This window comes from Miniopterus schreibersii (assembly GCF_964146895.1).
Source record: "Miniopterus schreibersii genome assembly, chromosome: 15".
Taxonomy (NCBI): domain Eukaryota; kingdom Metazoa; phylum Chordata; class Mammalia; order Chiroptera; family Miniopteridae; genus Miniopterus; species Miniopterus schreibersii.
The window spans coordinates 48,544,419-48,557,869 of NC_138115.1; the positions used below are offsets into that span (position 1 = coordinate 48,544,419).

Sequence of the window (13,451 nt, forward strand, 5' to 3'; positions counted from 1 at the left end):
AATTATATAACAGACATAACTTGTTAATTTCTACTCATAGATAAATTTATTTTAGAATTTAGGGGAAACACTGAACTGTGTACTACACTAGCGCCGTGTGTGTAAAATCAGAAGAACAGGTCCTTTCCAAAAGTATTCCCACAAAATACAAACTTGAGGAGCAGGTACACATGGGCTTCTTTCATAGTTGGTAGGTTGTATTTATATATTTTCCTTTGTAGTCGTTGATGTGTATATACCCCTGACAGTAAGTAAGCTGAGGAAAACAAGTTTTCGTGTATGTGGTTTTCTCACATTTTTCTTTTAGACTCGAGGATCAATACCAGTTTTCTGGTCTCAGAGACCAAACCTCAAGTACAAACCACGGCCACAGATCAACAAAGTAGCAAATCATGTATGTATCTTCCATGCTTTCCTTATTGGCTAAAAATAGAAGCTTATTGGCATAACTTACATATAGAGCATGTATTTATTTCTCGTAAGTCAGAATTCATCATCTTTGAGGCCTTTCTCCTTGGTTCTGGCACATAGTGAACCTCTAAACCAAATGGTCATGTGTTAGAAATGTGGAAAAACAAGCCGTGGTTGAGTAGTGTCACAGATTTAGATTTGAGAGATTTCAGTAAGATCTGCAACTGTATGGCATTAGAGCGTTTAGTGTATTCTATCTGAGATGGTGCCAGAATTAAAGTAGTGTGGCAGCTCCGAATAGAATGGCTTGTAGTTACTGTTTACTATTTGGTCTTTAGAATATCTAGAAGACATGGTTTCTCTAGAGAAGATATTTAAAGAGATACTTTAAACATATAAATATTCTTACAGTGCACTCTGGTAAAGTGTATAACTCTTTTTTTCTTCTTTAGATGGATGGCTTCCAAAGGCATTTTGATTCACAATTAATTATTTATGGAAAACAAGTCATAATTAATCTGGTATGTTTCTTTCTTGTTTCTGGGGAATCAAAACAAACCAAAAAATTTGACTTTATTTTACTTAACATAAAATGTATCATTTTAACCATTTTTAATTGTGCAGTTTAGTGGCATTAAGAATGTTGTGCAGCCATCACTACTGACCAGCCCCAACTTTTCATCACACCAAACAGAAACTCAGTGTCCATTAAACTGAATTTCCTATTTCCCTCTCCCCTCAGCCCCAAGTAACTATTTCTACTTTCCGTGTCTATAAGTTTGCCTTTTCATATGATATTTGTTCCTTTGTATCTTGTTTATTTCACTTAGCATAATGTTAAGTCCATGTCGTGGCATGTATCAAAATTTCGTTCCTTTTTAAGACTGAGTAGTACTCAGTGTGTACCGCAGCTTGTTTATACAATTATTCATCAATGGACATTGGATTGTTTCCACATTTTAGCTGTTGCAAATCATGCTGCTATGAACAGGGGTGTGCAAGTGTCTACTTGAGTCCCTCTTTCAGTTTAGGTATATGCCTAGGAGTGGCTTTTTCTTGGACTGGACGTCTTGGTTGCTGTAAACCTTTATTTTCCAGAGCTCCTGTAAAATTGGTCCAGACAGCTTCCGGCTTTTCAGTGTTTTGTAGGGAATAAGAGCTTGGAGTGTCCTAGTCCTCCATTTGCTGATATCACTCTCTCCTTTTTTTTTTTTTTTTAATTTGTGTTTTTATTGACTAGAGAGAGAATGGAAAGAGAAAAACATTGATTTGTTGTTCCACTTATTTATGCATCATTGATTAATTCTTATATGTGTCCTGACCAGGGATCAAACCCACAACCTTGGCATACTGGGACAGTGCTGTAACCAACTGAGTGACCTGGCCAGGCCATCACTCTCTCCTTAAATAAACATAAAGCTATGGTGTTTTTAATTTTTTACAGGTTAACCAGAAGGGCTCAGAGAAGCCACTTGAACAGGCATTTGCAACAATGGTGTCTTCCTTGGGAAATGGAATGATCAGGTACCATACTAGAAATCTGTCACAAGTCTTTTCAGGCTAGGTGTGTACTTACAGATATACACAAGTACACAGATCTCACATGTTATATATTTCATAGACATCTATTTCAGCTTGTGTTTTTTTAATACTAGCTCAAAGCATGATTTGTTGGCTTGAAATTTTCTTTGCCATAATTTCTATTGCAGAATAACTTCTTAACAGTTGAGTTTTACTTTGAATTGAGGCTTTGCAGTTCCTCATGATTGCCTCGTGTGATCTCTGGGCCCTAGGCCCCCCCCCCCGAGCTGGAGCACTGTACTCTGGCATGGTGGCCTTGTCTGGAGCAGCAGCTTGGCCTCTCCTGTAAGTCACCAGGCAACAGTTGCAAACTCCTCTTGTAGCCTTGTCAAAAGAGGGATTCTAAGGCATCAGCAGTTGCCTGTGGAGAGGTGTGAGGTACTGAGTCAGCCCACTTGGAACTTTCAAGGGAGATGGGTCTGTACTCTGATGGGAAGGAGTCACAGACACTGGGGGGAAACTTTCCAAAGAAATCGTGCTGGGTTATTTGGGGTTCAGCAGTAAATTAATGTATCTTAAATCATATTTTATACTATCATTTTATTTTATATTATATTTTATATTATCAAAATAAAGCTATATAACTCATTCTTAGAAGATATAAATGTGATTTTATAAAAATATAAGCTTAAGAGTCCAAATGCATTTAGGTGGCAGTGAAATATTTAAAATCTTTAAACAGGTCTAGAGCTATTCCTTCTGTTCAGAGCACTCCAAAAATAACTGTCACACTGTCACTTTTATTGGAGCTCTCACTGAAAATGCCCCCCCCCCAAGTCTTTCAGTGTCAAACCCCTCAGTTGGCTAACCTTTATACTAATTTCTAGTTTTGTTTCTGACTTCCCACATGAGATAATTGAGGTGGTAGGAGCCCCTCTCTTGACCTGCTTAGAAGCCCACGTTCTGCTGGTGCCCCTTCAGTCTTTTGGAGCCAAAGGTGTCACCTGAGAGCAGATACCTCCTCTGACTTTTACTCTGTGGCAAACGTAATGTCCTTCCAGTCCTCCTACCTTGTGACTCACCTTGACCCTGAGCAGGAAGTTGGGCGGAAGTGGAACACGTGAGGACCTTCATGTGTCCGCGGTGCTCAGGTCCTCTGTTCATTCTTCCTCCCTTGACTCAGGAAATTGGTTCATGATTTTTTTCCACTCTCAATGGACATTTTCCCGCCGTGGTAGGCCATCTTCACCATTAAATGTGTTCTAACATTGAGATGTGTGCCTCTTAAATATCAGATACTGAACACAACCCATTACAGATTGACAGACAAGGAAATTTCTGCCACAGGTGTGTGATGCGTAAATGTTGGCCAAGTGGAATTTCTTGTTAGTGGTTCAGTAACTGACCAGAGTAGGGCCATCCTGCCTCTTTTCTTCTCACAACCCCTGGTACACAACACCATCTAACTCTCCTTGGACTGAATCAAGTTTGACCATTTTGAACATTTTAATCAGTTTGAAAAACAATAAAATGGGACCCTATCCTTTGCACCACATGGGGTAGAGAATGAATGTGTGCCCGGTATTCGGTTGGAGAGGGCCACTTCATATTGCACACCCGGTTGCTGTGCCTGGGCTCGCTCCTTAGCCCTGAGCCGGGCTGCTTCTGTTTCCTGTCTGGGGGCCTCCAAAAGAGCATGTGAAGGCAGAAGTGTGCATGTCTTTCCCCTCAGCGTGAGGAGGTGCATATACGCAGTGGTAGAGCCGAGGGAAGGCGGCTCTCCTGCCCCCAGGACAGCTGTGTAGGGAGGAGTACCAGCTATGAAAGTAGTATTGTTAGAAGGAAAAGGAATAATCTTTGCTCAGTTTTGAATATCTTTTCTTTTGGTAGATATATTGCCTTTGACTTCCATAAGGAATGTAAAAATATGAGATGGGATCGGCTGAGTATTTTATTGGACCGGGTAGCAGATATGCAAGATGAATTGAGGTAAGCTGTCTTGTTTCCCTGTGGAGGTCATGGGAAGAGGTCTGCGTGAATATTAACCGTATTTATTCATTATGTAGCACTTTTACAAGTGTACTTTTACAAATACACTTCCTGGGTTGACAGCATTTGTCTATACTATTATTTTTATTTTTAGGTTTTTTAATTGAAAAGACGATACTTCATAATTTAAAAATATTTTTGAATTCTTAAACATGACCCACAACAGGGTATTTTTGCATTTTTTTGAATTATCTTTTACACATTTACATTTTTCTACATAATTGAAGTTAATTTACTGCTGTTGTTTTCACTAAACATCCTATTAGAGATTTGTGTCACTAGCCTTCCTGTCTTCGTAAGGATAGTGGTCGGTGTCCTCTCTGTCCCATTGGCTCATGGTGCAGTTTTAGTTAAACGCTCCCCTTCACACCGAGGATCTGGTTTGTCTCCTTTTCTCTTCCTGCAATGAAAGGTTGTGCTACCGCAAATCACTTTGAATATATATATATTGTTACACTTCTGTTTAATTATTTTCAAAATAATTTTTTTTTTTTTTAAAATATATCTTTATTGATTTCAGAGAGAGGAAAGGAGAGGGGGAGAGAGAGATAGAAACATCAATGATGAGAGAGTCATTGATCGAGCCCGCAACCCGGGCATGTTCCCTGACCGGGAATTGAACCCCGATCGCCTGGATCCCAGGTTGACACTCAACCGCTGAGCCACGCCTGGCCAGGCTCAAAATAAATTCTTGAGAGTAGAAATTAATGGATCAAAGGGTCTGAATAGCCTCACGGTACTTTCATTGTGTGTTTACCGTGTTACTTACTGTGTTGATCACATGTATACTGTACTCTGTGCGTACGTCAGTCTTATTTTGAAGGCAGAAGAAGGAATCTAAACCAGCCTGTCAGCTTGTTCTGCCTCAGTTAGTTAATTAGAATTGTCTAGTATTCATTGCCTGCTGTCCCATACACTCTACTAAGGGTTCTGTGTGCATTATGCATTATCTCACTCACACCCTCTAGCAGCCCAGTGGTATGAGGGAGATGAAAACACTTTGGCTCGGAGAGATTAGGTTAATTAAAGTTACACTGCTAGTAAGTCGCCTAAGGAGCTAAGGCTAGCAAACCAGTTGCTTGCTGTCAGAGTCCATGTTCTTCACCTCCACATGTGTTGTCAAATTTTCAAGTGCACAGCATTATCTGAGCAGATTATTATCACTGCAGGAAACACAGGAGCTGGAGACCATAGTTGGTCCAATGCAGACATCTGGGTGGTTAAGGGGAGAAAGGGAAGCCGATTTTCCAAATAAGAGCCTATTATACCTTATAAATTTTGTACTATTTGCCTGTATTGCCCATTTTAAGAAGATTTAAAAATGTTTTTAATACACAATATCAACCCTTGCTTCAGAGATTCAGTTTATCTCAAGGCCAAGGCCCTTCTAACCTCTTTTTGGTCTGTGGTAATCAAATATTCCTGACCCGTGCATTTTCTGTCTTGACCTTTTAATTCACTGGTTTTAATAATGTTACTGATCAGAGACCTGTGTTGTAAGAGGTGTGTCCTTAGTAGATGTAACTGACTTTTATGAGAGTGTTTATACAAATATGTTTTAGTTATTTTCTAGTGGACTCTACCGGCAAGGTGGTGACGAACCAGGAGGGTGTGTTCCGCAGCAACTGTATGGACTGTCTGGATAGAACCAACGTGATCCAGAGCCTGTTAGCTCGGCGCTCGCTCCAGGCCCAGCTGCAGGTGCAGATTCCTTTTTTCTTTTATTAAACAATATAGCAAAAAATGAAAGAAACTTCATCTACAAAAACCAGTAACAGAAAACATTCACATTACCCTCACTCTAACCCAGCTCATTTTGTTTTTGTGTCTTGCTATCCGTGCTGTGCGTTTTCCGTAACTGGTCTGTATGCATGTCCAAGTTTCAGTCTTGCCATCTCCTCTAGTGTCATAGATATAGTTTTTAAGAGTTGCATTCAGTTGTACTATTATTTACTAAGCTATTTAGGTTGCTACATTTTTGGCTTATAAATAACACTGTAGAGAGTATATCTGTATATATTATTGTTAACTTGGATTGTTTCTTTCGGGTTACTTCCTAGAAGTTCAGTTACTAGGTTAAAGGAATATATATATGTTTCTTATGTTATGTAATATATATATATTCCTCTCCAAAAGGGTCATGGCGGTTTGCACTGACATCAGCCAGCAGTAAGTGATCCATTTCATTGAACTCTTGCCAGCATTAGACATTTTTACTTAGAACTTTTTTTCTATTTTAATAGTACAGAGTAGTACCTGAAGGTTGTTTTTTACATCTCTTATTACTGGCCCCGGATATTGACTCCCAGGTGAAAAGCTCAAACACAGTTTTGCTTCATCATTGAGATTTGCTGTCACGGAAAATAGATGTGAATATTTTCTTCTGTTTATGTTTGGAATTAAAAATATGTAGAGTCCCACTTTCCAGATCACACTGGCATTTGTTGTGAGGGGCAAACAGATTCATCCCAAATGGTTTCCTACTGAAATAATTAGTAAGCCTTCAACTTTGTTCTTGGCAGTTTTGTGGCACCCAGGGAGGAATTGCGGAGGCGGAGTAGCTCCCTCAGGATGAATTGTCCTTGAACCCTAAAGTAGCACGTGCCCAGGGCGTGGATTCCTTGTTGGAGGTCTCCACTTTCCTGGTTCCTGTTGGACTGTGTGCTTGTCAGTCTGTTGGGTTGACTTCAGAATGTATTTTTCAATAGCAACAGTATTAGGAATGGTGTTTCCAAGGCTGATGAACAAAAATCTACTTAACTAGGTCCTGTAAGCTAGTTACCTCTTTTTCATGCTAAATATGGTATAAAACCTGCCCGATTTCAGAGCCTTTGGGCAGGAACCTCTCTAGCGTCACCAGTGCCGGCTGGGTGGGGATTCTGGAGGTGCCTTCGCCTCTAGGGAGGGCAGAGCTCTCACCCAGCCGAGCTCACTGCGGTGGCACCTGTGCTGTGTGTGAGGTAGAGACCGTGAAGACAGTGGTTCTGAGAGGGTCAGGGATCCACGACCAAGCCCGAGGCAGGGCTTTCTAATCAGTGGCTGGTGAACCCGAAGGGCGTCCGTGGGAGACTCAGGGTGCTCAGGAATCCCTGAGATTATGTGAGAAGGGCTATGCGGTGTACAGTTCATGGGCAGGTAGATCTGCAGCATTCATTCATGTCTCTCGGGCCCTGGGTAGGGGGTGAGTGTGCGTGAGGCAGCCTGGGGTGGCGACTGTGAGGAGGGTGGAGGGTGGAGGCAGCGGACGGAGGAGGCAGTGGCTGGAGTCCACGGGAGCATTCACTTTCCCCTGTTCCTCTCCCTCTGTCCCTCTCCCCGAGCACAGTCAGTCCTGCAGCTGTTCCTGTGGTGCTGGGGCTCCAGGGGAAGGGGCTGCAGGGGAGGGAGCCCTCAGGGAGGCTTTGCAGCCTGGCCAGCCGGGCCTAGGTCCGCTGGGACCTGCTCCACAAGGCATGTGCCTCCCGCCTGCAGCCAGCAGCCGGAACCGTGGGAAGCGATTTGAGGACTGTGCTTTTTCTTCTAAATCCCGGGCGCTGAAACCTGCACGTCAACATGGGGTTATTCTCGTTTCAGAGACTAGGTGTGTTGCATGTGGGACAAAAGCTTGAAGAACAAGATGAGTTTGAGAAGATTTACAAAAATTGTAGGTATTTTCTTTAATGGAGGCAAAGTTACTCCAGTTTTAAAATAAAGTAATATTTTAGATTTACAACTCTGGTTGTCGTTTTCATCATTATCAGCTGATTTTTACTCTTTCACAGCCTGGGCTGACAACGCAAATGCTTGTGCCAAACAGTATGCGGGAACCGGTGCCTTGAAGACGGACTTTACCAGGCAAGCCACACTTTTAAAGTAGTATTCCAGACGAGCGCCACAGTCCTGGGCGCGTTAGGGCCACTCGGGCAGCTTCCGGACACCGCAGCAGCAAGAGGGAGAGAACAGCGCCTGGGCCTCGTTAGACCAGTCAGGGTGAGGCCCAGGCTCGCTCGTGGGTCCTTGGCCTCCCTGGTGGCTCTGGTGCTGCTCCTGGGGCCACACTGGGCAGTGAGAGGCGTGAGCGCTGGAATTGGTTACAGATGCGGTTGGGCCGTTTCTGCTGTGGATTCCCTGGAGCAAAATGAGGTTTCTGAGCCTTTTTGCTATTTCATCCACTTACCCTGGACTTCGTGTTTCTCTTCTTATTTCTGTTCTTTGCAACTGGAACTGAATGCTTGTCCTCTTTGTGCGACTTTGGCAGCATTTTAGAAAGAGATTATGTCATTTTTGGACCCGCCAGTGGTTCTTTTGTGAGGTAGCTCCTTTACAGTTTCAGGGCTGATTTCTAAAATCTCTGTCACTCTTTTCTCCATACCACGTACTTATTGGCCACTTTTCCTTATACTAGAAAAGTGTGAGAATTTATTACATGTAACTCAAAACTGGGCCTCTTTCAACCAGAACGGGGAAGAGAACGCAGCTGGGGCTCCTGAAGGACGGCTGGAACTCGCTGGTGCGGTATTACAAGAACAACTTCTCGGACGGCTTCCGGCAGGTGAGCCTGGCGGGCGCCACTGCTGGTCGCTAGTGCCGGTGCCTTTGCGCTGTCCCCCGGTAGTGTCATCACACCTGACTTGGGAGCTAACCACTGTCTTGCTTCCGTTCTAGGACTCCATAGACTTGTTTCTGGGGAACTACTCAGTGGACGAATTAGACGCTCATAGTCCTTTAAGCGTCCCGCGGGATTTGAAATTCCTCGCTGTAAGAAACCTTTATGTTCTCATGTATCAAAAGCATTGTATCTGAGAGTATAGATGATGCCAACTCCCCTTGATTTAAAACATTATCTGTTGTTCTAATTGGGAGACAAGTATTCCAGTTTCCCCTAGGAGTGAGCCGGGAGAGGAGTAAAGAGACTTCGGAGCATTTATTTTCTTTCAAATTTCACTCTCTCGGACTTCGAGGACCATAGCATGGGGAGTGTGGAAGGCTTCTCATTTCTGGAGTACCCCACTCCCCTTACATTCAGGGATTGCTGGAGGCAACCTTGTGTCTCGGAAGGCAAAGGACAGGCATGTACCTCAGAGATACTGCAGGCTCAGTTCCAGACACCACAGTAGAGCGAGTATCACAGTGAAGTGAGTTGCGGGAATTACCGGTTTCCCAGTGCAGATAAAAGTTTGCACTGTACTGCAGTCTGTGAACTGGGTAATAGCATTATGTCTAAAAAAGCAATGTACATTTCTTAATTAAAAACATTTCATTGCTAAAAAAATGCTAACCATCATCTGAACTGGTAGGGAAAATGGCCCTGACAGGCTTGCTTGACACAGGGTTGCCACAAACCTTCAGTTTATTTAAAAAAAAAAGCATCTGCAAAGCGCACTAAGGTGAATGCAGTAAACCGAGGTGTCCCTACGTGGTTTGTACTCCTCTCCTTTTTTGACTCCTCTGTTCACCAGACTTGCAGGAGCCTCTCTGGATCCCGTTCCCGTGGGCAGAGTCCTGGAGTGGAAGGGGGCTGGGGGCTAGTGTCCTAGGCCCTCGTCTGGGCTGCCACTCTCCTCTTAGAACTCAGTTTGGAGCAAAGTCATGCTTCTCAGATCTGGTTACTTAACCAGTCTGAAGGTTTGGGCAGCTCTGAGTGAACTGTTTGTGTGTTAGACGGCGGAAGAGGTCTGTGGTTTTCAGGGAGAGCAAACCGATAGTGCGGCGGCTGTGAGTGTCCTTTCTGATGCCTCCCCTCTCTGTCCTGTCTTCCAGCTGCCCATCATCATGGTCGTGGCCTTTTCAATGTGCATTATCTGCTTGCTCATGGCCGGTAAGTCTGCGCGCGTCTCGTCTTGTACTCACTTTTCAGAATGTTGAACTTCCTTTGTACAACATCTTGAGTTTTTGAGTCTCCGTCACACTTGATGATTCCCAGTTAAATTCAGTAAGGTGAGCAGATGGGATTAGTCCTTAGATGTGACCAGAGGAAAAATATTATGCTTAATAGCTTCATAAGTGTTTTTTGGTAAGGTTTTAAAAACTTTTCTTATTACCAAAGTAACACATAGTAATTATAGGAAATATAGCTGGGCAAAAAGAAGAAAATATTACCATCCTGTCTTCCAGAGATAAGCTAACTACTCTTAACATTTCGATATTTTAATCTTTATACTTGTGTGTGTGTTTTTCCCCAAAAGTGAGATATACATTTTTTTGTAATCTGTTTTTTTCACTGAGCAATATAAACATTTTCCCATGTTCTTTATTTTTAAGGACACCTAAGTATTCCATTTATGGACGTATGGTTTATTTAACCAACCACCTATTGGACAAATAAATGTTGTTAATGGATTAATATAGTACTTACCAAATTTTAATAGATTGAGAGCAAAATTGCCTAAGAACTGAGCTAACAAGGTCTTTACTGGTTTTCTTTTTCTCTCTCAATATTTTTTTATGTTACTAAGTTAATAAGCACCTCAGATTCAAGTGTTTCATTAAGTACTATTCAATGCTCTGGGAATTCAAGCCTGTGCCTAGGTTTTAATGTACTTTTGAGGTGCAGCCTTAGGCTCTCTGCAGGAAGATGCACCCTCCAGTCTTCACCCCCACCCTGAATTCCATGTGCTAACATTTCTTAGCCTGGACACCGAAGTCCAGCCCTGCCTGGCCTGCTGCTGACCTTCCTGAACTGCACGGTTGTGAAGTGCACCTCAGGAGAGTGTGTTACATGTTGTTAAAATAGGGTATTGAGCTTTGTCTTACACATGGGACTTTAAAACATAACTCTTCTGACACATGTAGATTTTGTGGTTATTTTCGTGCAGGTATTTTGATAGTAACTAATGTCTGTCATAGATGGGACCAAACTAAACTATCAGTGGTAGTTTCTTGTAGTATCAAAATATATAATCCAAAAGTAATTACTATTTGTGTGATATAACACGAAATAGTTTAGTCAGGTGGTTCTCAAGGTGTGGCCTCTGGACCAGCAGCGTCAGCATGATCTGGGAACCTGGCAGAAATGCAGATTCTCGGGCTGGGTCAGAAAGTCTGGGTGGGGACCAGCCGTGATCGTTCTCAAGCCCTGGAGAGGATTTCTGATGCTGGCCAGGGCTTGAGAACGACTGGTTTAAAGCTAGTGAGAGGTTCTTGTATTTTTCCTGTAATGTGTTCATAAACTTCTAATGTCAAGATATGCTGAGAGTTGGCTTTAGTCTCAGTAAATGACTTATCAACTCTTCGTGTTTTTATATCAACAGGTGACACTTGGACAGAAACACTGGCCTATGTGCTCTTCTGGGGAGTCGCGAGCGTCGGGACATTTTTTATTATTCTTTACAACGGCAAAGATTTTGTTGATGCTCCCAGACTGGTCCAGAAAGAAAAGATAGACTGAGTTTGTGTCTGTGGAAAGCGGCTTGGCCCTGAAGACTCCATCATGCAGAACTGGAGTCTTTACTGACCCGCTTTCCACATGAGCCTTTACCCGAAGCACACCTGTGCTCTGTGGGCGATGACTTCAACTGATGATCTGCCTGGTGATCTTTACTGTTGGACGGCTGTGTTTATAATTCGAAGCTGTTCTCTCATTCAAACATAACCTGAACTCAGCTCACAGAATGGAAGGAATCTTTTCATTGTCAGCTAATCAACTGTTGCAGAATAAGTGATATATGTATATAAAAAAATCTAGCTGCTTTCATTATTTAACAGATGATTTCTGAGCTCAGTTTCCATACTGTCTTGGAGCTGCCAGTTAGCAGGCCACCTTCCCACACGTCGCGTACTCTAACTGCTGGGTTTGTAAAGCGTAAGGCCTCCGGTTCACCAAGGAGGCTGCCCACACAGCCCGCAGCTCTGCGGCGGAGGAGGAATGGCCGTGTCTCTGGGAGTCTCAGTGGGGCTGCCTTAGAAGTTCAGCCTTTTAAGTGATGGAAAGTTCAGGTACACTTTACCTTTTTTAAAAGGTGTAAATGAAATCAAAGAATGTAAAGTCTCTCTTACGCTAATGGTCCAAAGCCGTGTGTTTTCAGGACTTCCCTTGTTGCTCAGCCCCCTCCCGGACATTTCTTTTCTACAGACCTCCATGGAGACAGGCCTCTGAGGGGCTCTTGTGCGGGGTCGTGGTGGGCTCCGGGCTGCGGCCGATTCCGCACGCGGTACTGCGGAGACGCTTTCCCACTCACTGTAAAGCCCGTTAGCCTGTGTGAGGTGTGCTTCCAGGGAGCTCCAGTTCTCCAAATCAAGGACCAACTTCAACTCTAATTTATGTGTAAAACAACCTGAAAAACATGCTTTAGGGGCTGTGCATAGGTCTAAGTTGAACTGTAAATTCAAATTGTAATTATGAGGTTTAAATAGTAGAAAAGTATATAAGGTAGTGTAATCGCCACTGTCCTGAAACAACCAGTTAAATACGCTACAAGTGTGTGTTGTGCTTGGAAACATGTCCAGTTCTTTCCGTAGGAATCTTGCTTTCCTTCAATATCTATAAAAGCGCCTTTTCAACATTACCTTTTTTTCAACATTATCTTTTATAAACATTCAAAGAGTTGTTGCTTTTAGAAACTCTAAAGGAAATAACAGCTGGAAGATCTTCTGTAGCTTAAAATCAGTCATTAAAACACAGTAGGGTAAGTAATTAGAACTACCTATTCTTTAGATGTAAATAAGCAGAATTTGTTCCAAAGATTTGTATCTACTGTCACCTGTTACTCAAATGCTCCCGGGCACTTCCCGGGGAGAGCCGGCGTCAGCAACTACAGCACGGACCGGACCGACTGCCGCCGAGGCTGCTCTGCCGAGCGGACTAACGCGCGGTCGGCCTGGAGGTGTCGCTCCTTTAGAGCCCTGCAGTGATTCGATTTCTAAATTCATGTACTGTACCCATAAGTGAAAATAAAATGTCATATTTTCTAACTACTGTTGGTGTTGCTATATTTTGTCTTGAAAGTGTTCTTTTTTATTAGAATTTTTAAAATCTTGCCAAAGCAGTGTGTGATCATTATAGAAAAATCAGACAACATAAGGGACAAGAAATGTAATAGCTTCTGAAATCCTACTTTCCAGTTGTGATCACTTAAGGAATAATGTTCATCCTTATAATTATTTATTTTTTAATATATCTTTATTGATTTCAGAGAGAGAGGGAGAGAGAGAGAGAAACATCAATGATGAGAGAGTCATTGATCGACTGCAGCCCGCAACCCGGGCATGTGCCCTGACCGGGAATCGAACCCCGATCGCCTGGATCCTAGGTCGACGCTCAGCTGCTGAGCCACGCCCAGCTGGGCCTTATAATTATTTCTCAGTTACAGATAAAACCAGGGAAATATTTAGTGAAGTATAATGTCCATAAAAAGATGTGCTCTGTCCCCCCACCTCCAGATTGTTTTTAAAAATGATAGGAGTCCTAACTGAGAAGTGGGACAGTGTTGCTTAGAAAATGTCCTCTCGGGCCACCCGGAGCTCTCGGTGAGCGCCGGGAAGATGCTCATGGC

The 13,451-nt window shown here is 43.0% G+C and overlaps 1 protein-coding gene across 1 annotated transcript in view; it reads left to right on the forward strand.

Moving 5' to 3' along the window:
* SACM1L (SAC1 like phosphatidylinositide phosphatase) overlaps window positions 1-12,870 on the forward strand; it is a 36,190-nt gene extending 23,320 nt beyond the window's left edge. Inside the window, exons 10-20 of the mRNA XM_081159566.1 lie at window positions 308-394; window positions 864-932; window positions 1,856-1,935; window positions 3,823-3,921; window positions 5,544-5,682; window positions 7,555-7,624; window positions 7,743-7,815; window positions 8,419-8,512; window positions 8,626-8,718; window positions 9,721-9,778; window positions 11,211-12,870. Of these exons, the coding sequence (XP_081015692.1) occupies window positions 308-394; window positions 864-932; window positions 1,856-1,935; window positions 3,823-3,921; window positions 5,544-5,682; window positions 7,555-7,624; window positions 7,743-7,815; window positions 8,419-8,512; window positions 8,626-8,718; window positions 9,721-9,778; window positions 11,211-11,347 (999 nt within the window). The 3' untranslated portion in view covers window positions 11,348-12,870. The remainder of the gene's footprint in view (window positions 1-307; window positions 395-863; window positions 933-1,855; window positions 1,936-3,822; window positions 3,922-5,543; window positions 5,683-7,554; window positions 7,625-7,742; window positions 7,816-8,418; window positions 8,513-8,625; window positions 8,719-9,720; window positions 9,779-11,210) is intronic.
* The last annotated feature ends 581 nt before the right edge of the window (window positions 12,871-13,451 follow it).